Source organism: Drosophila innubila (genome assembly GCF_004354385.1).
Source record: "Drosophila innubila isolate TH190305 chromosome 3R unlocalized genomic scaffold, UK_Dinn_1.0 2_E_3R, whole genome shotgun sequence".
Classification (NCBI taxonomy): Eukaryota; Metazoa; Arthropoda; class Insecta; order Diptera; family Drosophilidae; genus Drosophila; species Drosophila innubila.
Genome location: NW_022995380.1, coordinates 10,605,289 through 10,630,151, shown reverse-complemented (window position 1 = coordinate 10,630,151; position 24,863 = coordinate 10,605,289). Strand labels below are relative to the sequence as shown.

Here is a 24,863-nt window from a genome sequence, read left to right as displayed (position 1 = left end):
AGTGGACCAACTCTTTGCATCCAATCCATTTGAGCGTGAAAATCGAAATCGAAAAAAAAAAGATGGCAACAAACCCGGCTAGAAATCCCCTGCACACTGCCATACTCATGCCATCTTTAATAACGAGCTACCAAGCAATTTGTCTGACTGTCAAGCAATTTAACAAAAAAAAATTCATGTTCAAGAAGCGCGCAGTGGCAAGAATTTAAAAGGATAATTTTAAACAAATTACTGCTACAAGCCGGCAAAAGACCCGACAACAGGGATAAACAAAATCGTTGAGGAATCTTGAATCATTTCGTCAGTCAACATTTTGCATACACTGCAAATAAATTTCAGATTTTCCTGTCTTCAGCTAAAACGTATGTCATAAATTTCGACTGGCTTCAGACAGCAATTTATGTGAGCTTGGCTCCTGTCTGCCAGACACTTTGAATGCAGATTGTAGAGTGTAGTTTGTGGTCTGCTATATCCGAAAGTGGCTCAAAGTTGGAAGGACCTAGACCAAGCCGCTTAAGCCAGACAATATGGTAATTCCTGGCAGCGTAATGTAATGTAATTGAGACAGCGACGAGGGGCGCTTAACACCAAAAAAACAAAACAACAACAAGAAGATAGAAGATATTTTGAAAAAATAAAAATAAATAAATAATCTGGAGAGTAAGTAGCAGTATATCGTGACCCTGCAAAGCACTTTATGAAATTATGCGACCTCTCCAGATCGTGAGTTGGGCAAGAGTCTAAAGCAGTGTCAAATTCAGGGCCATGTCAAACCCTTCTCGGCTGTCCAGGTAAACACCAACGCCATATTCATAACGCCCAAAAGAAAGGCAACCTTTTTAACGCAATCGTATGCAAATGAGCTGACGCACAGTTGCGCCCAGAAAAAACACAATATGCTCCAGATATAAGATATATACTGCCAGTAGAAGAACCTCTTACTAAGTTCATTTTATACTTTAGCTAATGTATTTTCTTCTGGATATCTGGGCAAAGAGTACTCTCGGTATTTATGCAGATGCAAGAGTGTTGGAAGGCGTTTCTCTGCAGCAGACACTGATTATGTTTATTAATTTTGGTCGCAATTCGTTGAACAAATGGCTGGGCGCCTAGACGCCGCCCACTTTTCCGGGCTGCCAAGCAGCAAACTCGTTCATCATCGTACGGCATGTTTGTAAACTTAACATGGAATCGTTGTGCTGTATTTAAGTGACACCCGAAAAGTTTACCCCAATTACAATTGTTTGCTCAAGCTGTCAGCGCCACATTCAGATTTGTACATGTCATGGGATACGAGTAGATCAGATGATTCTACAAATTTGTAACAGCTAAAGCAACTCAAAAGCAATTGTTGTTGTTCCTGAAAAAAAGAAACCATTGCTTTTAAATGTCGAAATATTTTTGTAGAGATTTGACAAAATTAAATATTTATTAAATTGAATTAAAATATCTTTCAATTTAATAAAAATGCAAAAAAAATATGCTCGAAAATATTAAATCTCTGACATTTTAGGAACACCAACATTTCGAGTGGTTGTTTTCAAAAACATTTCCCATCAAAATCTCTAGAGATTTCTGGAACACACCTGTATATAACTTTTATCAGGTGTGTTTCTGAAAAAAAGAAACAATTGCTTTAAAATGTCTAAAAAATTAATTTAACAAAATTAAATATTGTTTAAGTTCAATTAAAATATCTTAAAATTGAATAAAAGTGCTAGAGATTTCTGGAATCCTTTATCAAATCTGCATTTCTGCATCTATTCAAAAATTCAAAAATATTCCTTATTTATGCTACAACTAATAACTTTTATATAGTTTTTTATTAATAATAATAAAATATTTTTTTTATTTTTTTTTTAGCTTTAAGCGTTGAATCCATACAATACCAAATATATTAACATAACAACACAAGTATAGTAATTAATAATAGGACCAAACCTCAAGCTATAATAAAATATATACAAAGGATAAAAAGTCCTGCTACCTTTTTTATACACAAGAATTTTGTTGTTAAATCAACTTCAGTTAATTTTCCATAGCACAGTTTTAGGCTTAAATGAAAACAATTTCGTTTAAACGTAATCTTTACAATTTCGATGAGTTACTTAAAGAATTCCTACCAGAGTCGGATGTGGGTTTAGTCACCTGAATGTTGCCAACGTTCAGGAATGTGTCGTGCAGAGCGGGAATGTTGTAAAATTGTTGTCTTCCTTATCAGCGCTTCTGTCAGACTGTCGCAATGTCACCAACAAGTTAATTTCGATGGCATTCGTGCGACACGTTTTCACACATCATTTCTGCGGGCTGAAGAGTCTGTGGGTTTGTCTGTGTGGATGCTTGCGCTGCTATTTAAAGTGAATGCCATTGCGAAAAAACTTGCTGCATACTTTCAGGCCGTCGACTTAAAACGGCCGTAAGCCATTCGGGATTTGGGCGCCATTTTAAGCAACGTCAGCAGCACTTTATTGGAAATTGGTTTGACACTCACAAAAGAGAGACGCATAGAGAAAGAGACAGAGAGAAAGGAAGTGTGGCATAATTTAAGCAGACTTAACCTTTACTTAATTTAATTTTACCAGTTATCAAGAAGCTCTAAAATTTCACAAGTCAGTGAGCAATTTCCGCTAATGAAGACAAAACATAAATCGAAGGTTAAATAACCTTTCTTAATCAAAATGCAGTCGAAAGTAAAGTAAATTACACATCTCTTTTACTCTCCGTGACATAATTACAATACCCATTGTATAAATGCAACAATATGAGTAACATTAAGTAGTCACAGAGTCGCATCCGACTTCCGAGTGTAATTTATGTATCAATATTATTCAATTATGCGACTGCAAAGCAGAAATGGCTTAATAAATTATGCAGCCATAACGACATCAGCATAAATTGTGTGCAGCTGACACCCTCACACATAATGTGAATAACAATGAATACTTTAAGATACTTTCCGTTTGTTTACCTGTGAATAAATGTTTGGAATTTCTGCCCTGCCTACGAACATTAATCAATAGGCTTAAAATTATGATTTGTTAGTTAGCATATGCGCTTAATGCCTGAAACAATCTGATTTGAGATATTGGCAAGTAGATAAAGTAGATTATCTATGGAGATTGACATCTGTATATATTATGTATACGCCCTGCTGGACTACTATTTAAAGCCATTGCGATTCATTTAAAGCTGAACATTGTATCCTTGCCAAGGCAAAAATCTCTTAATACGTATTTATGCATGCAACAAGGATCTGACTTTCAATTTCACACCTCGTTGCAAGGACACAACAAACAAAATCCTGGAGACGATGATTTTGCCTACTTGACATTTTTATACAACAGGACAGGAAGAAGGCATCATCAAAAGTGTCAATGCCTAAGTGTGTGCGTGTGTGTGTGTGTGTACATTTGGCAAGCTTGTAGCCTTTTTCAAAATGTTTGTTTACTTTCCATGTTTTTAAATATGCGAGGAAAAAATGTAAGAAAATATTTGTTTGCCATAAAATATGCAAATGTAAGTCAAAGTTGAACACCTCATCTAAATACATATATATGTGTGCGCAAAACACACACACACACACACACACATTCAAATTTCTGTGGTCTTGACTACGTCTTCGTTAGATTCTTTATGCTTGGCTTAGATTTCTGAATGACAAAAAGTGTTTGATGGATATTGAATATCCAGTGTTCCATATACGACTAAATATCCTTCCACTGTAACCCAATCTAATGGCGGCGCCTTCAGGCAACGCTTTACCAGTCTATTGTGAAATGAAATAGCAAAATATTTAGCCAAAAATGCTAGATGTTCCGAGTCAAAGCTCACTTCAAAGTTGTTATGTTTCTTTGAAATTAAACGATTTAATTGCATTAAAGTTAAATCAAATGCGCGTGCGAAAAGTTTTTCACATTCAACAGAGCACACAACGGAGCGGCCAAATCAAATCATTCAACTCAAGCGTGGCAAGAGACGTTCATGGATGAGAGAGGAGCGGAGCGGAGCGGAGCAGGGGGCGTCGGAGCAGCCAGAGGTGGAAGCTGATGTGGTTGTTCCCACTTCGCTCTAATTTCGTCTTTGTTTGCGGTTTTGCTTGGATGTTCTGCAACGCGAAAAAGTTTTAATTAACTGTTGCAGAACACCCCTCTCTCCCTCTGTCCCTCTGTCCCTCTGCCACGCCTTTGATTTGTTTTTGTTCCAGCGACTTTCAGGCTTTAAGCTCAACCTTTAGTCATTTATTGGCAAAAGCAGAGTTTGAAGCAGGTGAATTAACAAACCCGAAATCAACCAAAAAGGTTACCCACGCATTTTTCCTTTTTCACACATATTTATTTATAATTCTTTATTTATTTTCTTTCTACACTAGCAACGGGTAGCTGAACTTTCTGATTGTACTTGCTGTCAAGGTACTTGCCCATTAAATTTTATACATTATAGTTAGTGATTTATTAAATATTAATAAAACAATATAGCAATCCAAAAGCTGCACTTTTTGATAACCTCTTTTGATAAGCGTTAAAAATTCATGTTTCTGAAAGAATACTAATTCTTCGGCTTTCTATGATTATAATTTTTTTTTAACCGCAATTCTATTTTATATACGCGGTTATTTTGCCAGATTAAAATAATATGTGGCTTATTAAAATACTAAAAACAGATCAAATTTTTTGATATAAAAGAAATTTATTTATACAAAGTTGATACTCTGATCTAAGCTCACAGGGTATTTTTCAGTCGTGCAATGGCAGTAAATTGTTGGTGAACATTTTTGTGCACTTTTAATTGCCTTTTCATACAAATTTTTGCACATTTTTCTATAAAGACTGACACAAATACACACAAACACACACACACACATCTGTGAGTATTTCTGCATGTGTGTGTGCGACTATGTGTGTGTGTGTGTTTGGGATTGTAAGAGTGTGCTGCTGACAATAAGGCAGCTGCATTAATTACGCATTTCTGCACTTTCCGTTGTTCCTACGAACATGATTGTTTCCTGTATGTTGTTGTTGTTGATTTATTGATAGCTGCCTGACCAATTATGGTGCAATTAACACACTTGATTGGCCAACAGCTCGTTTACAACGGTTAACACACACACACGAGCACAGAAAGTGGTGTAGAGTATGCAGGATGTGAGTGCGCTGAGGTGTATGCTTTGATTTTAACATTTCAAAGGTGCTTCATCCTCTGCTCATTCTCATTTCCACTCTGCTTCCACTCCCTTGGAATGGCATAAATTCTCGCATAACAACAATTTGCAAATGCTTTGCTTTTGACTACAAAAGTTTGTTTGCAACAACTTGGCCATAACGCTGATTGGTAGCTGCCTGCCATTTGGCCAACGGCCATAATCCAAAAGCCAAAAATAGATCCACTCAACGCAAGACCCACAAAAAAATAAATATAAGTATGTATGTATATAGACAACCATTAATTGTGGCAGGTAACCAAAAAAAAAAAAACACAAAAAAAATATGTAAAGTGTATTCAGTCTAGAAATTCAAATATATTCATATACTCGTCTGGGTACTTGGCTAAAATTGAATTCCAAATGCAAATTGCAAATGTAATAATACAAAAGGCAAAGAGATACATTTATGAAAATAAATATAGAATACTTGAGTAAATTTAATTTGCACCCATAATGTTATGAATATAGGACAAATATCGAGCTATACTCGTAAACTGTTTATCCAAGATATCAATTTCTGACAAATGTTTCTACAAGGTTATGCCTACATCAATACAATTCAATCAATATTCATCCTTCTGTTTGTGTTTGCTGTCACTTGACGACTAATTTGATGTACAATAATATGAACCGTTTTGTGGGATAAGAAAAGTCCTGTGTAGGATGTCTGACCAAACAAATGCTACATGTTGTAGTTTAAATAATTTATCAGAATAGAAATCCGGAAAAAGGCCGACCCACTCACAGTTCTTGTCCAATTGTCTCAATTCCACTTCCATACGCATCACAATTTGATGTACGAGCTGTGCCAGGAACTGCCTTCAAGTGGATAGGCTCAGGTCTAGGGTAGATAGGGGAGGGATAGACCCCTGCTGTTTACGTCTTTGCGCATTATTAACGTGCGTCGACTAATAAAATGAAACGCCAACTGGGGAACTGAAGACCTGAGAACTGGGGAAACTGGGGAACAAGGACAATGCGACGCCGTCTTATTATGTTGACAAACCATTCCATTTTGACGCAGCCAAAGCGTTTGTATAATTGATTAGGTTTGGCTTTGCCAATAAAGCACACATTTCTACTTCTCCCAATCCCCTTCCCTCGTCATGTCTATATGTTTGTTTGTGTGTGCGCGTGTGTGTGTGTGCCACGGCTCTAAATAATAATTTATGTGCTGTGTGCAAAGACATTAATCTTTATTGGAACTGAAAAGTATATGCAAACCGCTGACAAGCAATTTTCATGTCGTCTAGCTAAACGTGTTGTACTCTCGAATTCAACTTGAAACTTTCTCTAAAACAACAACAATAACAAAATATCTGATACCTAGCTGGGACAGACAGCCCCAAAAACCCTAGAGGATATGTTGACCCTTCAGGTGGGAATGAGTCTAAACTCGCAACTGACAGATTAAAATTATTTTAAATGCCTACACTTTATAGCACAAATGCTTGTGCATCATTTAATTGGAATTTATGATAAACTGCGGTAGACATTAAATTTGACTGCTGACATGAGGAGCATAACGGACAAGATATGATATCTCCTGTTTTTATTAAAAGGGACTGAATCAGCATTCAATGCTGCAAATTAATCCAGAACGTTACACGTGACAAAAAACCAAAACAAAAATGATCTGCTTGGGATATGTAGAAATCTAAATGCTTAGTTTAGTGTATCTAGCTCTTAAAGTCTCTGAGATGTAGGTGTTCATCCATTCGAACAGAAAGACATGCCTATGTTGACTCGTTTATTGATCGGGTCTGTCATGTGTCAAAGCTTATGATTAATCTGTGAGCCTAACTCAATAATTATTTTGTTCGGAAATTAATAACAATCGTAAGTTTTTAACTCATGGTGAAAATTCATAGAATAACCTTTATCGCTTACTATACTATAAGTGAATGATTTTTATCAATTAATAATATAAAACAGTCCCTACTTTTTGGCTCTTAAATAACTATTCAATTACAGTTTTACAATTTCGACTTCTCGAAGCCAATTTTGTATTTTATAGAGCAGGAGATTTTTCTTATAGGCATCACATGAATATTTATCGTTTGAAATTTGAAATCGATAGTATTCAAGCAGTCCGTCTGTTGACGAACTGATCGCAATCTATCAAAAAGTCAACTACCATCCCTTCCCTCATTATCGTTCCAAAATGCAGACCAATAACCTTGGCTCAATGGTCAACCTGTCTGCGCATAGACCATTTTCTATATGCAAATGGAAGCAATCAATTGGGCTGGTTTTTTGCTTGAATAGGTGGGTTGTGCCTGCCATGGGATGAAATTGTGGGGGTGGGGGTGGTGGTGTGTGTCCATTGTTGTTTTAGAAATTTGTAGACATTTGAAGAGGAGGCACGTCGCGACGCTGCTCTAATGGAAAAGCCAGTCAAGTGTTGAGCTTTAGATACGAAAATAATTCATCAGTTGAATGATTTGATTTATATGGTTAAGCACGGCATGTGGCACGTTATTTGCGGCAAGTTGCTGTTACTATTCGCATTATTATTATTTTGTTATGTGTGCTGCCATTTGTGGAGCATTTGATCATGAAAATGGAAAGTATTTTTGAGCAAAAGAAATTTTGCGGTCGCGAAGATGTTAACATGCATGCCTAAACATCTTGATTTTATATATATTGTATATATTGTATAAAAAGAGGGGGCGGGGTTGCGCTGTTGCCTGTTTGTCAGGTGTTAACAACCTCTCAAGACACACACACACACACACACACACACAAGTGCCGATCATCGTGGTAGATGCGACTGCCTTCTCGTCAGTGTAATTAGTTGCCACAGCAAACAATTTATGGCTGTGGAAAGTAACTTGGCATCAATAGCACACAGTCTTTTGTCACTTCTTTGCGCATTATTGAAGACTTAACCCCATTAGCGTAAATTGGCGCACTTGCCAATCAGCGATGCAAACAAAACAGGTAGATACTCTTAAAAGCGAGGCAAGGGCAACAAAACAACAAAGAAACACACTTTCTGCGGCATGCCAAAGAACGAGCGAGGCGAAAACTTTTACCCAGCCCCCAAAAAAAATATTTTAAAAAAAAAAACAAGAAAGAAAGGTTATCTTAGGCACGCCGAAGATTTAATACCCTCGTTTCTACGACAGCTGTTTGCTATAGTTGTTCAATTTTAGAAATATTTGTTTACCAAACACACAATCTGTGATAATGGTTGGGGATTCTTGAAAGAACAACAAAGAACTAAAACTTAAGTTTGATCCGATCGTTTCTATGAGAAACATATAAAAAAAATTAGTCCGATTATAATAACGAGAATACTACTATGTTGTCCAGGTTAATATTTAACAAACAGTTTGAAAGACTGGTTGAGATATCTCAAAAAACAACAAAGCTAGGCAAAGTATAGGCTTATTTATTTAGTAGTTATTTATTTTATTTTGTTTTATATAAAACATATTTTTCTAAAGAATATTAAAGAATATCTATTTCATGAATGCGTTACACATTTCTAGACATAATTTAAATACCCTCTGCAAGTGTATAAAAACGAAAACCAAGATCGAGACGCACAATATCAACTCATTCACAGTGCACACGGCCGAGCTAGAGAAAGAGAGCAAAAGACATAGACCTCTCTCTCTCCCCGATCAGCATCTTGGAATTTTTAGTACCTGGCTTTTAGTACGCATAGCGAAGAAAGAAAAACCCGTTTTGGCTGGCGCCGAGAGAGCTGAGCTCAAACAGGCAGAAGCTGGCCATGGGCAGCGCCAGTTGCTGCGCGACGCTCAAGTGGAGCAGAAGACAGAGAAGCCGACAAGTCTTAGCCAAGTTGTAGCTTATTGCAGTTTTGTTTTGAAGCCAAAGGCAGATACCGAAACCAAAACCGGGACGCGACAACAACAAAACGACGCTGCGCATGCGCAGTCAGTTGTAGTTGTTATTGTACTTGTTGTAGCTGTGTGTGCAGCTTAATAATTGCTCCAGCGGCAGCAGCACCGCTACCATCACCACCACAACCACAACCCCAACAACCACCGCCATCAACAGCAACAACAACAACAGCTCCCGACTCGATTCCCGTTCCCCGCAACGTTGGCAACGGGCAGCGCAAAGTTTACTTGTTTGTCTGCATTTTTACTGCACTTGTATGAGTAAATGTACACACACACACAAACAACCATATATGTGTGCGCGTGTATGTGTGAACTGTGTATTAGCTATTTTTCCTACATTGTGTGTGCGCTTTTCCATGGGAAAAATATTCTTTTAGCCGTTTTGCGCTTTCTTTTTGTGTATAACAAAACAAACGTAAACAAGCCGCGAAATAATACATAACAAATAACAACAGTAACGAAAGCAGTAACGAAAGCAGATGCAACAACAACAATAACAAAAGTAAACAATTTCCCAAGCAACAACAACAACAACAGCAAATAACAACACAACAAACTTGTGAATTGCAATTTCACAAGCCGCAGATCCCAAAAGAAGTAAGCCAAAAATATAAATCAGAAAAGAAACTGGTTACAAAAAACAACAACAGCTAAAAGCAACAATAACTGCCAGCAACAACAACGACGACTACAACAAATTGTCTTTAAACCGCAGCTTGTGATTAACATATTTCCCATCAAAAAGTCCATGTTTTTAATCGCCCTGCATGCAGGTGTGTGTGAATATATGTATGTGTATAAAAAGTTAGCTAAGAAAGTATTTTGACAAAATCCGAAATTTAAACATTTTCTCTTGACAAAAACATACATATATTGTTTTAATTTGTATACAAATTTTATCAATGTTGGCAACGGTTTTTATAACAAATTAAAATTAAAATTGAGTTTGACAATTTTAAAAAATAAGAAAATAAATATGTGAATTTTATTTTGTACAAACACTCTCTTGTCTCACTGTAGCTGTGTGTGAGTAAGTGTAAAACAAGAAGTGGACGCAGTCGCAGAGCGAATCATGTAGCAATGGAGACCTTGAAGCTGTAGCCGCTTTGGGGTCTCGTCTTGGACGAGATTTTCTAAATTGACTCGAATCGAATCCAATGAAATCGAATCAAACAAATCGCATTTTTCAATGTGAGAGATTTTGAGATATTGAGATTTTGAAATCCAAGCTGTGTGGCTGTTTTATGGCCAATATAAATTTACATAGATATGTGCACATACATAGGTGTATTTGCATACACATACGATTTACCTATTTACCGAGATGTCTTGCCCATCACTCGTATATTTCGAAAACTGACCAAATAACGTTTTGCATGTCTATGGACCGTAGAGCTAATAGCAATAACAAACAGTTACATATGCTTGTATGTATGTGCACACACTCACAAACACATTCACACCTGTGCATGTACGCTTCAAGTTTTTTTTTGTTTTTGGTGTCGGCGCGCAAAGCAACAATCCCAATCCATTCCAACGGTACTGCAAACGCCTCGAGAGAAATAATCAAGAATATGAAATACACACCTGTACACATGTATATGTACACTTTTGTGTGTGAATGTGACCTTACACACATGTATACGAGTGGGCAGCGCCTGCGCTCCAATAACCGCTACAATTAACGCTATAATTAAAGTTCTATAGTGAAATATTACGTATCTTGAATTTTTTTTTCGCTAGTATCTTTCTTTTTTCACACATTTGTTGGCTTTAAAATTGTGGCATAGTCAATTTTACTACAGCTGTTAATAAAAGTTGTATGCCAACTAATTAAAATTAGTAATTGCCAATTTTGTGTGATTTAATATCAATATTATTTTATTAGTCATTAACATTGCTGATTTTCAAATTAAAAAATATTTAAATTTGAATATTGCTTTTTAAATGTCGTAATAATAAATATTTTCCGTGCAGTACCTATGTTTAAAATATATACCACTAATTTGAGTCTGGATTGGAAGAGAAGTCTTCAAATGTTAATTTTTTATTTAGTTGTATGATTTCATAGACTTGATTGACAATTTACGCATACAGAAATTTATACCAAACTACGACTATTTAATCATGACTGCATAAACCAGACTTAATAACAATCTTTCTTTGTTATTATTGTAATTGCTTTCTCATTAAAACAGTTGTTTTATGGCTTAAAGAAATATTTCTCAACAAATAATTAAAAACACAAAATATTTATAGAAGGATTGCTTTACAAAATAAATAAGTTAGGCAGAAATAAATAAGAAAGCATAGCTAGATTATAACTTTAATTATTTAATTATAATAACAATAGAATGTCTCACCTATTTTAATGATCATAAGTGTCTAAGAGAATTTGAAGGGAAGAATGTTTAGATTAGTTGCCAGCTGTTGGAGGTAATCATCATTCCCCATTCTAAGTTAAATTTATAGGTAGCTTAGCTTAGCTTTTTATTGACTTTGTTGTTTATGGCGTTCTCTTGATTTCGGGCGATTGTCAACAAAAAAAAAGAGAAAAAACTATCAATGCTAAGACAAATATGTGGTTTCGACCGAAAACGCGCCAGCGGTATGCAAATGAAATGTTCCAACAGAATCAGAAACAGAAACAGAATAACGTTAAAAGAGGAAATGACCAAATACGAGTTCGACAATAGCGTGGCAGTTGAGTTTGAGCCTGAGAGAGTGAATGCTTAACGTTCAATAAGTGCGGAATTTGAAACAAGTTTTAGGTTGTTGCCAATTGGCATTACTAATAGAAATCAATCTTTAATTTTAATTGCAGCGCAACGAAAATGGAAATGTGGAAAACGCAGCGACAACGACAACTCATGTTGTTGTTATTTTGTTGTCTCTGCTATTTGACCCAGCACAGTGAAGCCTGGCGACCATGTCCGGAGCTGAGTACTGCATTACGTTTGCCATGCAGGTGAGTAAATATCTGACAGACAGACAGACAGACCGACAGTCAAGACAGATTGACAGACAGCTGCATTTCCGCTTGTCGATGATTTTAATATCTGCACAAATTGCATGCAATTTGTGAAGTGGCTTTGAGTTTGTAAGTAATCACTGCGATTGGCGACAATTACAGATGCAATGTGGTGCCTTTTGCGGCAACCGGACAACTTGGAGCTGTGGCCATGGACTGCGATCGCGTTGTCTTTCATGGCGATGCACCGCAGCTGCCTTATGGCGCGCCCATCGTGGCGTATACGCAACGTTACAGCGGCCAACAAACATTGCCCGCCCAGGTAAGCAGAGGGGTCTACGAACTATAAGCAAGTGGAATTAATTGAAATGCCTTTTTGCAAGATTTTGTGAAACAATATACGACTATATGAGTATAAGTAGGTTAATCCATTATTATATCCAAAAATTGATTTTTCTGACTATTGCCTTAATTTAAATATATTATAGGGTATATTTAAAAAATGGTATTGATGTGTATATTAATTTTTATTTAAAAAATAAGAGTAAGATTTGTTGAATATTTACACATATTTTAATATTTTTTAATTTCTATCAGGAAATAAAATGCATTATTTAATGTTTACCTTTATTAAAAATGGGTATTTCAGTTGTTTTTATTCATTCGTTTTTTACTTTTTGATTTGATAATTTTGAGATCTTTATATACACAACCTGATTTATAACCTGTCAATTAATTATCTGCAGACATTTGGACAGCTAAAGTTGCCCATTGAGGAGCTGGATTTGTCCAACAATCTCATACGACGCATACCCGAAAAAGCATTTGTTGGCTTAAAGGATTCACTGAACGAGCTGCGACTGGCCAATAATTTACTGGGAGATAATCTCAATCCCATCTTCTCAACTGCCGAATTACATAGTTTGAAGAATCTGCGACTGCTTGATTTGTCGGGCAACAAGATCAAGTTAATTGAGGAGGGAGTGCTCAAGGGATGCGTTGATCTCAAGGAGTTCTACATGGATCGCAATAGTCTGACAGCGGTGCCAGTCAATTCTCTAAATGGTCCAACTGCCCTGAGGCATCTATCACTACGTCAGAATCATATAGGTAAAGTAAGATCATTTAATGTGGTTCATTAACTAATCCATGTTATCTTAGCTACGCTCCATCGGGAATCCTTTAGTGCCCAGTCACAGCTGGAGATTATAGATCTGCGTTATAATACATTGCGCAGCATTGATAGTCAGGCTTTTCATGGACTGCGAAAAATACGGGAAATTAAGCTGGCCGGCAATCGCATATCCAATCTGAATAGCGATGTTTTTGAGCAGCTGCCAATGCTGCAAAAGTTGGATCTCTCTGAGAACTTCTTTGGACAGTTTCCAACGGTGGCTCTTGTGCCCATTCTTGGACTTAAATCCCTGAATTTGTCATCCAACATGCTACAAGTGAGTTTCTGTGAACTCAATTATTTTCTTGTATAAAATGAATATTTAATCTGTGTATTATTTCAGCAATTAGACCACACTCACATGCAAGTGGTCAAGTCGCTGGAGAGCATGGATCTTAGCCGCAACAGCATTACCAGCATTCCGCCGGGCACATTCCGTGATCAGGCTGCACTCAAGTATCTCGATCTCAGCTTAAATTCGCTGCGTACAGTGCGTATACTTAATTTTGAAATAGACAAATATGTATAGCCAATCTCTTGCAGATCGAAGACGACGCCTTGGAGGGTCTGGAGAGTCTGCAAACTCTAATCATCAAGGATAATAACATTTTACTGATTCCTGGCAGTGCTCTGGGTCGTCTTCCACAGCTCTCCTCGTTACAAATGGACTTTAATCGTGTTGCAGCGCTCTCGTCCGAAATTCTGGGATCCCTGCAGGCGAGCGACATTACCACACTATCCCTGTCCCGCAATGTCATCCGTGAGTTGCCTCCTGGCAGCTTCCAAATGTTCAGCAGCCTGCACACTCTCGACCTGGCCGGCAACTCGTTGGCCATGATCAATGCGGACACCTTTGCGGGATTGGAGAGCACGTTGATGCAGTTGAAGCTGTCACAGAATAGACTAACAGGATTAGGCGGTATGCCTTTGGTGCTGCCAGAGCTACGTAGTCTTGATCTTAGCAACAACAATCTTGGCGAGATTTCTCCGACCATTTTCAGTGAACTGGAGAATTTGCAATCGTTGAATTTGAGTGGCAACCACTTGGCACCTCTGACTCCGGTGATTTTCAAGCCGCTGACTCGACTTCAGATCATCGATCTGAGTCACTGCAGCATTCGACAGCTGAGCGGAGATCTGTTGGCTGGATTGCAGGATCTGAAGCACATTTACTTGAGTGGCAATCAACTGCAGGAGTTGCAGGATGGCAGCTTCTTGAACCTGTGGAACATTAGCTCCATTGATCTGTCCAATAATCGCATCAATTCCATTCGAGCTGGAGCCTTTGTCAATGTGATGCAGCTGAAGAGATTGGATCTGCATGGCAACCAATTGTCGGCCTTTAAGGGAGAGTTCTTCAACACGGGCACAGGCATTGAGGAGCTGGACATATCGCATAATCAACTGAGCTATCTGTTCCCATCCTCCTTCCGTATTCATCCACGTCTGCGCGAGATTCGAGCTGCCCACAACAAGTTCTCGTTCTTTCCCGCCGAGCTGATCACAACGCTGCAATATCTGCAACACATTGATCTGTCCCACAATCAACTGAAGACCATCGAGGAGCTCGACTTTGCCCGCCTGCCGCGCCTGAGGGTGCTGCTCCTGGCCGAGAATCAGCTGGACATGGTCAGTGAAATGGCCTTCCACAACTCGACGCAACTGCAGATCCTCGATCTGTCCAACAATAATCTCGATCGCATTGGCGAGCGCACCTTCGAAGGCCTTGTACGGCTGGAGCAACTGAATCTCGAGCACAATCGCCTCTCCGAGCTATCCGACGGCGTCTTTGAGCACTCCAAGCTCCACATGCTGGAGAGCATTAATCTGGCCCACAATCATTTCGAGTTTGCTCCTCTTAACGCCTTACAGCTTCGTCACTTCTTTGTGTCCTCGGTGGATCTCAGTCATAACCGGATCAGAGACTTGCCTAGGGATGACAGCATCATGATGAACATCAAGAGCATAGATCTGTCCTTCAATCCACTCACTCCACAGGCTGTCCACAATGTCCTCAACGAACCCAAGACCGTGAGGGAAGTGAATCTGGCGGGCACGGGCATCGAGGAATTAAAACTGCTGGAAACTCCGTTCCTGCAGTATCTGAATTTGTCGAACAACAAGTTGCGTAATATCAAATCGGAGGTGTTCCAACGGGTCACGTTGCTGGAAACCCTCGATGTCTCCAGCAATGAGCTTCAATCCCTGGGCGATCTTTCCCTGGCCTGGCCACAGTTGCAGGTGCTCCAAGAGCTGGACGTATCCAACAACAGCTTTGAGCTCATCTCCCAGTCGAACTTTGCCCAACTGGAGATGCTGCGCACGCTCCGCTTGAACCACTTGAAACTCTGCAGCCGCATCGAGAAGAATGCCTTTAGGCCATTACCCAATCTTGCCACCTTGGAGGCTTACGATCTGCCACTGTTGGGTTATTTGGATCTGCAGGGAATTATGGAGCTGCTGCCTGGTCTGGAAATGCTGGACATTGAGGTGAAGGATGCGACAATTGGCAGTGAACAAATCCAGCCACTGAAGCATCCTCGTCTCAGCTCCATTGGCATACGTGGAGATCGTCTGAAGTCCATATCTTCGGGCACATTGGCCGGACTCAAGAGCAACGAGCTGACCATTAAGCTACAGAATACCTCACTGAATGCCTTGCCGCCAGCTCTGCTGTTCCCAGTGCCCCGATCCTCGCATCTCACACTGAACGTGGAGGGCTCCAAGATAAGTTCGCTGGTGCCGCAATTCTTAAATGCTCTGGAGGATCGTCGGGCCAGTCTGCAGCTGCAAGGATTGGAGAGTAATCCGATTAATTGCAATTGTGATGCACGTGCTCTGCGCCGTTGGCTACCTAACTCGGGTATGCCCGACCTAACATGCCAGGAGCCACCCTACATGGCCGGTCGCAAACTCATCGAGGTGGGCGACGATGAGCTGACCTGCGACGCCCGACGCATGACATCATCCACAGGTCGACCGACGACACCACAGCTGCAGAAGAGTTCCAGCCAGCTGGTGACACGAACCAGCAGCAATCCCACCACCGAGGAGCCGCTGATTATCTGGAGTCTGGAGCCCACACAGCCGACGATAATGAAGATTAAGACGAAGGCGCCGCTGATGAAGGCCCAGGCGCCCATAATTGGCAACGATGACACCCTGATTATAGGCATTGTCGGTGGTGTAGTGGCCTTTATAGCCATACTCATTATCATCATTTGTATCATTCGCCTGCGCATGAGTAATGCAGAGTATCAGCAGAGTGCTGCCATGATGGGCATGCCCTCCATGCAGATGGGCGCCCACAATGCCGCCTACAATTACAAGAATGGAGCTGGAGCGCCCACGGCTGCCCTCTATGCTGTGCCACCGTATCAGGCGAATTATGCCACACTGCCACATAAGGCGGCCTCCATACATCATCAGTCGACACAGAATCTGACGCAGCGTCAGCAACAGGCTGTCCAACAGGCGGCAGCCGCCCAACAGGCAGCTGCTGTGGCTGCCTACTCGACCATGTCACGGATGTCTTACTTCAGTGGAGCTGGAGCTGGTGCGGCAGCGAGTGCTGATGGTGGCGAGAGTTTGACGCAACAGCAGCATCAGCCGTACATCATTTATTCAGACGATAAGGCATATAGATAGACAAGACATATGGATAGTCAAATCTTAAGCTATCATTCTCCTCACATTCTCCATCTCTATCTCAGTCAAACAGCAGCAGCAAAGCTGCCTAAAACAGGTTCTACACAAATATCATAAATATTGTCAGCTTATGTTGTATATAGACTTAGTACATTCTAACTGTATTTGTATCTTAACATATTTAAGTCGAATTGTCGCGTATGCGTAATAAACAAGTTATAGTATAAATATAAATACGAGTACAATTTTGAGCATTTTTCATTTCATATAATTCACAAATATGTGTCTTTTATTTTTTATTATACATCAAGATGATTTCATACAAGTCTCTACTCGTAAATGCAGATAAACATATATATTTATATTGTAAAAGATACACATATGTTTCGAAATTTGTTTCAGATACTTCAGGATAACCATTCACAGTCTTTGTTTTTCACACGCTTTAACTAAATAGTAACAAGAGCATATAAACATCTTATTAACTTGTATAAACAATTCTCGCACCATAAATTAATATTTAACATGTTGTATGGCAACAAGGAACGAACAAATTTGAGATATTAAATGTAATTTCAAAAATAATGATTCCATCATTTGCTGAGTTTGGTATCAAATCCAGAGATTTAACAAAGTCTTTTCTTTTAACAACAAGTTCCGCAACATTCCCGACATTCCCGCCATTCTATGCCATTTGACCATATGAAGTATGCATGCGATAATTGCGACGTCGATAGTAGATCATCAGACCATAGCTGACGCAAAGAAGCACAGCTACGATGCATATAAGAATACCTGTAAGAACAAAGTATTGATTTTTATCTGATTTATTAACGACAAAAACAAAAAAAGACATGCAAAGACAGTACAAATATTGATGGACATGCACATGTATTTATGTTACCACATAAACAAAACAAATCGAACTATTATAACTTGCCTGTCGCCGCACCCAAATTGGCTTCTTCATATGTCATCGTTAAAGTCGATCTCTTGCACTCGGCATCCCAATCCTCCGGTATTACATCCTTGTACAAGTCAAACATTTTATTCAACGGACAGGATATACCACAGCCGGGTATTTCCATGGGTAGAGGTTCCGCTGTGGTGTTCTTATAAAATAGGGACACCAATGGCGTGTTCTTATCGTCCACACGTAGCTCAAACATTATGCAGGCTGTGTATGGCGGACTGTGCAGCTGTTAAAATGCAGAAAATCATGTGATGAATCAACATAAAACTCGTCAAATTATTCAAACAAACCTCGAACAACTTGAGAGTATTTAACAAGTTGGCAATTGTTGTATCATGGGCACTATATATAAACAGAGAACGATCGGGATCCAGCTGTTTTTTGTATTTTTTGTCGATTCGAGAGAGTATATCTTTAAGTAATGGGCCTGTTTTCAAGCGCGCCAATTGTCGTGTATATGTATTGATGGCGAATGCAAAGTTCGACACGTACGTAAAGTCAGCGCCTCCGTAAACCTTTTGTGTCCACACGGGCAGCGTTTTGTTATATTGTTGTTCAATGAACAATGTGTTATTCAGATATTGTGCCTCCAAAAATGTGCTTATCACCCGACCAGTATTTTGACTTAAGTAAGAAAAGAGATCTTTAAAGCGTTCTAATAATGCCTTAAATTCCGAGGATTCTTGTAAATTTGACAAATAGTAGTCAAATGCTGGGCAGGCTGCCTTGGCTCCAATTATCTGTGTACATAGACAAAAAGTTGCAAGTTATTCTTAAAGTTTAAGCATCTACAAGTTCTTGTTACCGCATCAAGGTGCTCCGGAACGGTGTGCACTGGAATTGGTTGCCATTTGATTTGATCATTCCACACGTCGTCACCCATAGGCTCAAACAATCCAGCTAAATGCGATTGGGCACTCATCAGTGTGCGATCCACGTCTGTGGACTGCACATAAATCTGCTCATTGTCATATCTGGAGCTCAGTAACGAACTGTACCGTTTTCTCATCCACTTGCCAAGCTCGTAGTGTTGTTGTTTGCCACGCTATTGATTTTGATATTGATATTGAAATTGTATGGTGTTTAGTCACGCCAACCCGTATGTTAACATCATTACTTACATTTGTTAGCTGACCCCAGTTTGCTGGCCAGTATTTGCGATTATTCCAGGGATCTGTCGGATACGGATCAAGGGGCATACGGTCTCCATGCCGAAAAATCTACTTTTAAGTATTAACCATGGTAGAACACCATATGGTAGAAAACAAAGAACATATTGACTTACCACATGAGCAAACTTCAGTTCCCCTGGCAACGTGGCTTGGACATCTTCTCCAATTTCCTCAGGGGGTGAAAGAGAGCCACTTCCCAATTCAAAACACGATATGCAAAGTATGCAGAAAAATATGAATGCCTTAACATAATCGTAGTAGCTTCTTTGCCAGTACTCCATCTTCAACAAAGAACACAAAAATAATGATTAGCTTCTGTTGATTCAAATTCGCACGTAGTAATGTGTCGTATGAACACGCTTACCGTCAACAAAATAATGGAGACCTTATCGCACACAAGCTATCTTTTAAGCAAACAAACAACTTTTTATTTAAGCAATTTCCATTATTCACTGTTGTTGCCAACTTTTAAGAGAAAAAAAATCAAGAGTTGCCACCCAGTAGAAATTTTCGATCTGGTTCGATTTTCTTACACAAAAAAAAAGGTGTTTTTGAAAAAAGGGTACACGGAATAAATCTACCGATTTTTACATTTTCTTAATTTTGAAGCTAGAATTTTAAAATTTTTGCAGAATTTTTTATAGATTTTTGTAAAATTTTTGGATTTAACTAAGCTAAATCCTTGTAACACAACTTCATTTCCTGAGGCTCAACGAATGCTGGGAATTCATAAAAAGTTCACCATTATTTTTTATCTAATTTCGATTTAAAAATTTTTGTTATATTAATTTCAAAATTATTGCTATGAACTAAAAATAAATTCACATTTGAATTGTGCGCCCGGCCATTTATATACCCGGAACCAGTGTGAAATCGAATCGCTCAGAGTCAAGCAAAACTATCGATAACGAGGGTGACCACAAAATATTAATTTTGGCGGTATCATCTGACGAATTTAAAATTAAATGCACTCTTCGAAATATAAAATTTTGTTGATATAGTAAATATTTGTATTATTCATAACATAAGTCATTGGCCATTGATTAGAACAAGCCGTACTGCACGTCCGTTTATCTTTTCTTTTCTTCTAATTAAAATTTCTATTTGCACAATGCACAAATGTTTAAATATTGATATATCCTTAATTTCAGTTAACAAATATACTGTTAATTGTTGGACTTAATGGTATCGCGATTGGTGTCGAACTCTATGCCTTAAATTAAGCAATTATTGGAAAACGAAATTCGGCTATTAGGTTAGCAATCATCTTTGATTACATCTGCATCTGTGAACCATGATATATTGGCTTTACAACGCTTTAAAATCTTCTATTACCACCCATATTCGGTGACGGTCTGGGTCCATTAAACCTATTTAAAAGATTAAGTATTATATTATGCAGTGTATGTTTATTTAATTGGTAATCATACCTATTTCTATTGCCAGGAGCATTGCCGCCATGACTACCAAGTGGAGGGAACTCCGATTGATATGAGTTTGGTGCATTGTGATGTTGACCGTTTGTCGGTCCGTGTTTGTTGAAACTACCGCTATGATTTTGTGACATACTAGTGCTTTGTACGTTGCCACCACCTCGTCGGGAACTGAAACCGCCACGTCCTCCAAGTCCGCCACGATTCGCATTGAAACTACCGCGACCACCTTCACCACTATATAAATAAACATATTAAGTAATCACGTCGATAGCTGATGTTTCGCATTATACCTGTTCATTCCGGGATTGTTGCGATTACGTTGGAAAATTGCATTGTCCGCGTTGCTCACACTTGGCACCATTGATCCGTTCCTGAAGCGTCCTTGCTTAGCACCAAACGACACTTGCTGCTGCTGTTGATGGTCCACAGCGGGCAAAGCAAACCCACGTCGGTCTTGCCCAATATTATTTGATGACACTGGTCCACGTTGGCTTCCACTCGCACCAGCACCAATGCTACCAGCGTGCAAATCATTGTGACTCATATTACCACCGCCTTGGTTGAATTTGTTTTTAAAAGGTTGTGGAGGACCGTCAAAGTTTTGGCTTTGGTTTTGCTGTGGGAGTCCCTTGCTGTATGGCGCATTGCGCTGTTGTCTGAAACTCCCCTCGCTTCTCATGGGTCCGTAGTGACTGTCATTTGAGATTGATGTCCGGTTGCCACCACCTCCTCTGAAATGATTTCCACTCGTGTGACCACCACGATTAAAGTTGCCTCCTGCATGACCACCTATCACAAAATTGTTTTTTATCATTGGCATCGTCTCAATCAATTAATTAATTACTTTACCTTGCATGGGTCTTCGATTCCCGGCAGACCCTCCACCACCTCCACCTCCACCTCTTCTGTCTTTGGGCCGACCTGGTTCCACAACAATGGCCTGTCCTTTGAATTCAATTCCGTTGAGAGCAGCTATTGCTGCCTCAGCCATTTCAATGGTCTCCAAGTGAACGAATCCGCACCGATTCATAATGTCGCACTCGACAACTACTCCATAACTTGTGAATAAGTGTCGAAGCTCCTCGGGCTTGCAACCAGGCGGCAGGCTGCCCACAAAGACTTTGGCGGTCTGAAAAGAAGCAGAAGCACAGTGAACATTCGCCTATGCTTCGATAGAACCATCAACAGTCTACGTACAGACATGGGAAAGTCCTAATTTAGCACGGATTTTCGATATTTTCTTTATTATTATATTTATTTTCGCGCTATCTTCTTCTTCATTGCCCAGCCAGGCAATAACTTAACATTTTGCCAAACTGTAAATTAACAGCGTTCAAAAAGTTTTGTAAATAAATAACATTTTGATTGATTTTGTCGATTTTATTCGACACAAAATAGTTTTTTACATTGATATTATGGTAAATATATTGTCTAGCTATCACGTAATTTAGAACAAAATTAAATTAACTACATATTTGAATCTATAACATGTTAATTTTTTAATAAACTGTATCGCGTAAAGTGCTGCCAACTTTTTGAGACAAATTCAGTGCTGCCAACTTTTAAGAGGAAAACAATGACTGTTTCTGGCTGGAAAGCATCCGAAAATAGCTGAAATTGACATGCACAAAAATATCTAAAAAACAATCCAGGGGCCGATTAATTTATTATCGATATTGAATACGAATACGATGAAAACTTATCGAATATATTTATTTATTGCTTGAATTTATTTATAAATGTTTTTAAGCAATGTGGGCGCCAAGCAGAGAAGAAACTTATTTTGCTAGCATGGATCACACAAAGAACGTTGTACACATAATGCCCAGTGTGGAAATGATGGTTACCTTCTGTGGGGATAGAGATGCAATGCGCGCTAAAAAAGCTTGTGTACTGTACGCCGAAAGAATTGATTTTAAGGAACTAATTGTAAGTCACAGCTAACGGAGCTCTTATTATTTATAAACAATTCATTTTCATTGCAGCAATTGCGATTAACCGAGAAATGCGATCAGCGGCGTATGTATATAACGACCGTAGACAGTGCGTCCTTTCACGAATTGAAACAGGATCAATCCTTGAACGTGACCTTTGTGGGATTTATGGAAAATGTGGTGCGCATGTTGAAGGACTGTCAAGCGGGCAAGCTCGAGCTGTGCCTGTCCATCAAAGATTCCACTGCTGGCAGCGAGAATCAGAATCCGAATCCGAATCACGATTATCTTCTGCAATTCGTGGAAATTCGAGCATTTAAGAATCTTGTGCATTTATGCCTTCCCTGCCGATCTGCTCCACTGCACACAGTGCTGTTTTACATTAATACAATGCTAGATGCGGCGCATAAGAAAACCTATTTGCTGGAGCAGAACACGCAGCAGCTGCAAATGGAATTAAACTCGCAGAGATCACATATTGAGCAATTGGGATCAGACAACAGCAAATTACGTGAGGCGTTAGTGGAGAACACACGCCACTTGGGGGAAAAGCATTCAATGGAGCTACAGCAAATGCAGGAAAAGTTGGAAAAACTAAACGAACAGCGCAGCAATGAATTGGAGCGAAGCCGTCGAACAATTTCTGGACTTCAGACGCAGCTGGACAGAGCGATGTTGGATAAGACTGACCTAAAAACAGTCCAGGAACAGACTGAAAAACGCAATCAAGCCTTAAGCGAGGAACTCTCCTGCTACAAGTCGCGCCTTTCCACTTTGAAGGAGCAGAACGATAAGCTGCACACTGAACTGACGACTGCAAAGAAACAGGAGCGCAAGCTGGAGTACAAAATAGAAGACTTGAAACAACACACAACAGAGCTACAAGAGCATATACAGAAAGGCAACAAAGACAAGGTAATACCAACTATACATAGGATCAAAGCAAAAATTATCCTTTCTCAATTTACAGGCAAACATTGCTGCCGAGCTGGAAGCCGAAAAGAAAATCCTTCACACTAAACGACAAGCACTGGAAATGGCCTCCAACGAAATCTCCAAAGCGAATCAAATAATACTGAAGCAAAGCCAGGAGCTGCTCAGCCAGAAAAAGACCATTGCCTGGCGCACTGAAGTGGCGTTGCAACAGGAGAAAGCCATTCAAGAGAAGGATAAACTGTTGTGTCTGCGGGAAGAGGAACTGGAGCATGTGCGTCAAACAGTTCAACAGCTGCGCGAAGAAATCCCTCAGCAATTGCAGTCAATGCGCCACTTTGCACATGGCCTGGAACAGAAGTACACAAATCGTAAGTGAACACTAGTGTCAAAAAGAACTCCTAAGTAAAATACTGAATAATTTCAGAAATCGTCACGCTGAAGGAACATTTAACGACTTCCAGTGGCAAAGAAAACCAGAGTCGCAAATCCAATCGCAAATAGGCCGCAAATTCTTACATATATATTTTTTTTTTGTTAGTTAATTTATTTTTTAATAGCTTTTAATAAAATTAGTTGTCTATTCATAATCATCGTCCGCATTTTTGCCATTGTGCACGTGCGCTGTGCCGACATTTACAGCCTGGCTGATATCTTCGAATTGATTCATTTTCAGCCTCTCTCGTATGAGTTCTGCAATGGCTTTTTGTGTGCGTCGCTCCAAACGTTCCAACTTTTTACTGACGTCGCGCTTTAAATCCCAGTCGGGCTTACGAGGTGCCAAATTCGTAATGTCAATCTCTTCAATAACCATTGGCTGCTCTAGCAAACTGAGCTGTGACTGAACGGCAGACTCGATGTTACCTGTGGGCTCCTGTGCTCGAATTTCCCCAGTTGTATTTTCATTTTGCGGCCTATAACTACGAAAAACTGGCCTGAAAAAATAAAACGTTTAATATGAAAAAATGTAAACAATCAATGGCGTTTATCGCACTCACTTTGGCAACTTTTCAGCAACTTCTGTGGCGCCAGCAGCTTTTGACTGTGCTTGTTCGCGAAGCTTCTGCAATCGCTCTTTGCGCTTTAAAGACTCTTCTGTGAGTTTTCCCAAGTTATTGCTATCGTTATTAGCCATTAATTACGAATTGAAGAAACCAAAATAAAAATTGTGCTCGGAAACAAAAATTACAGAAGTCGTTGCCACCTGGCATGAACAATTTTACAGTTCAATTGAGAGTCTGGCAGCTTTGAAAAGTGATTTAGATCACTTTTCACTTTAGTGCCTTTTTGCAATAATGTTTTTTTTGGATATTTTTAAAATTTTAAAGCTAGAATTTTGAAGATTTTTATAGAGTTTTGTTTGAATTTGGTTCAGTTAGAAAAGCATTAAGCCCTTATCCATAAACATTTTAAGCAGAAGAAACAATATATCGGAACTGTTGAGATATTTAAAATATTGATTTAATATGACAACGATGTTTTTGATCAAAATCTAGTTTTAATGTGGTTTTTTAATTTAAGTCGAGTCTTATCAATATCGCAAG

General features: G+C 39.2%; 5 protein-coding genes across 5 annotated transcripts; 2 read left to right on the top strand and 3 right to left on the bottom strand.

Moving 5' to 3' along the window:
• The first annotated feature begins 11,748 nt into the window (after positions 1-11,748).
• LOC117792581 (protein artichoke) lies at positions 11,749-17,116 on the top strand. Its single transcript, XM_034632778.1, has 7 exons — positions 11,749-11,802; positions 11,988-12,046; positions 12,212-12,371; positions 12,796-13,159; positions 13,211-13,500; positions 13,567-13,713; positions 13,767-17,116. Exons 1-7 carry the CDS (start codon positions 11,749-11,751, stop codon positions 16,869-16,871), a joined length of 4,179 nt encoding a protein of 1,392 aa, XP_034488669.1. The 3' UTR covers positions 16,872-17,116.
• On the bottom strand, positions 17,117-19,520 carry LOC117790310 (prostatic acid phosphatase). The gene is made up of 7 exons (XM_034629719.1): positions 19,381-19,520; positions 19,130-19,297; positions 18,966-19,064; positions 18,650-18,889; positions 18,135-18,584; positions 17,812-18,070; positions 17,117-17,666 (listed from the first exon to the last, which is right to left on the bottom strand). Exons 2-7 carry the CDS (start codon positions 19,295-19,297, stop codon positions 17,557-17,559), a joined length of 1,326 nt encoding a protein of 441 aa, XP_034485610.1. The 5' UTR covers positions 19,381-19,520; the 3' UTR covers positions 17,117-17,556.
• Positions 19,521-20,008: 488 nt separating this feature from the next.
• On the bottom strand, positions 20,009-21,945 carry LOC117791915 (heterogeneous nuclear ribonucleoprotein A1). Its single transcript, XM_034631851.1, has 5 exons — positions 21,650-21,945; positions 21,302-21,581; positions 20,743-21,241; positions 20,447-20,686; positions 20,009-20,386 (listed from the first exon to the last, which is right to left on the bottom strand). The coding sequence occupies exons 1-5, from the start codon at positions 21,653-21,655 to the stop codon at positions 20,335-20,337; spliced, it is 1,077 nt and encodes a 358-aa protein (XP_034487742.1). The 5' UTR covers positions 21,656-21,945; the 3' UTR covers positions 20,009-20,334.
• Positions 21,946-22,178: 233 nt separating this feature from the next.
• Positions 22,179-23,909, top strand: LOC117791907 (spindle assembly abnormal protein 6 homolog). The gene is made up of 4 exons (XM_034631840.1): positions 22,179-22,381; positions 22,438-23,301; positions 23,357-23,690; positions 23,747-23,909. Exons 1-4 carry the CDS (start codon positions 22,205-22,207, stop codon positions 23,821-23,823), a joined length of 1,452 nt encoding a protein of 483 aa, XP_034487731.1. The 5' UTR covers positions 22,179-22,204; the 3' UTR covers positions 23,824-23,909.
• LOC117791908 (coiled-coil domain-containing protein 12) lies at positions 23,855-24,524 on the bottom strand. The gene is made up of 2 exons (XM_034631841.1): positions 24,318-24,524; positions 23,855-24,254 (listed from the first exon to the last, which is right to left on the bottom strand). The coding sequence occupies exons 1-2, from the start codon at positions 24,452-24,454 to the stop codon at positions 23,900-23,902; spliced, it is 492 nt and encodes a 163-aa protein (XP_034487732.1). The 5' UTR covers positions 24,455-24,524; the 3' UTR covers positions 23,855-23,899.
• Positions 24,525-24,863: the final 339 nt, after the last annotated feature.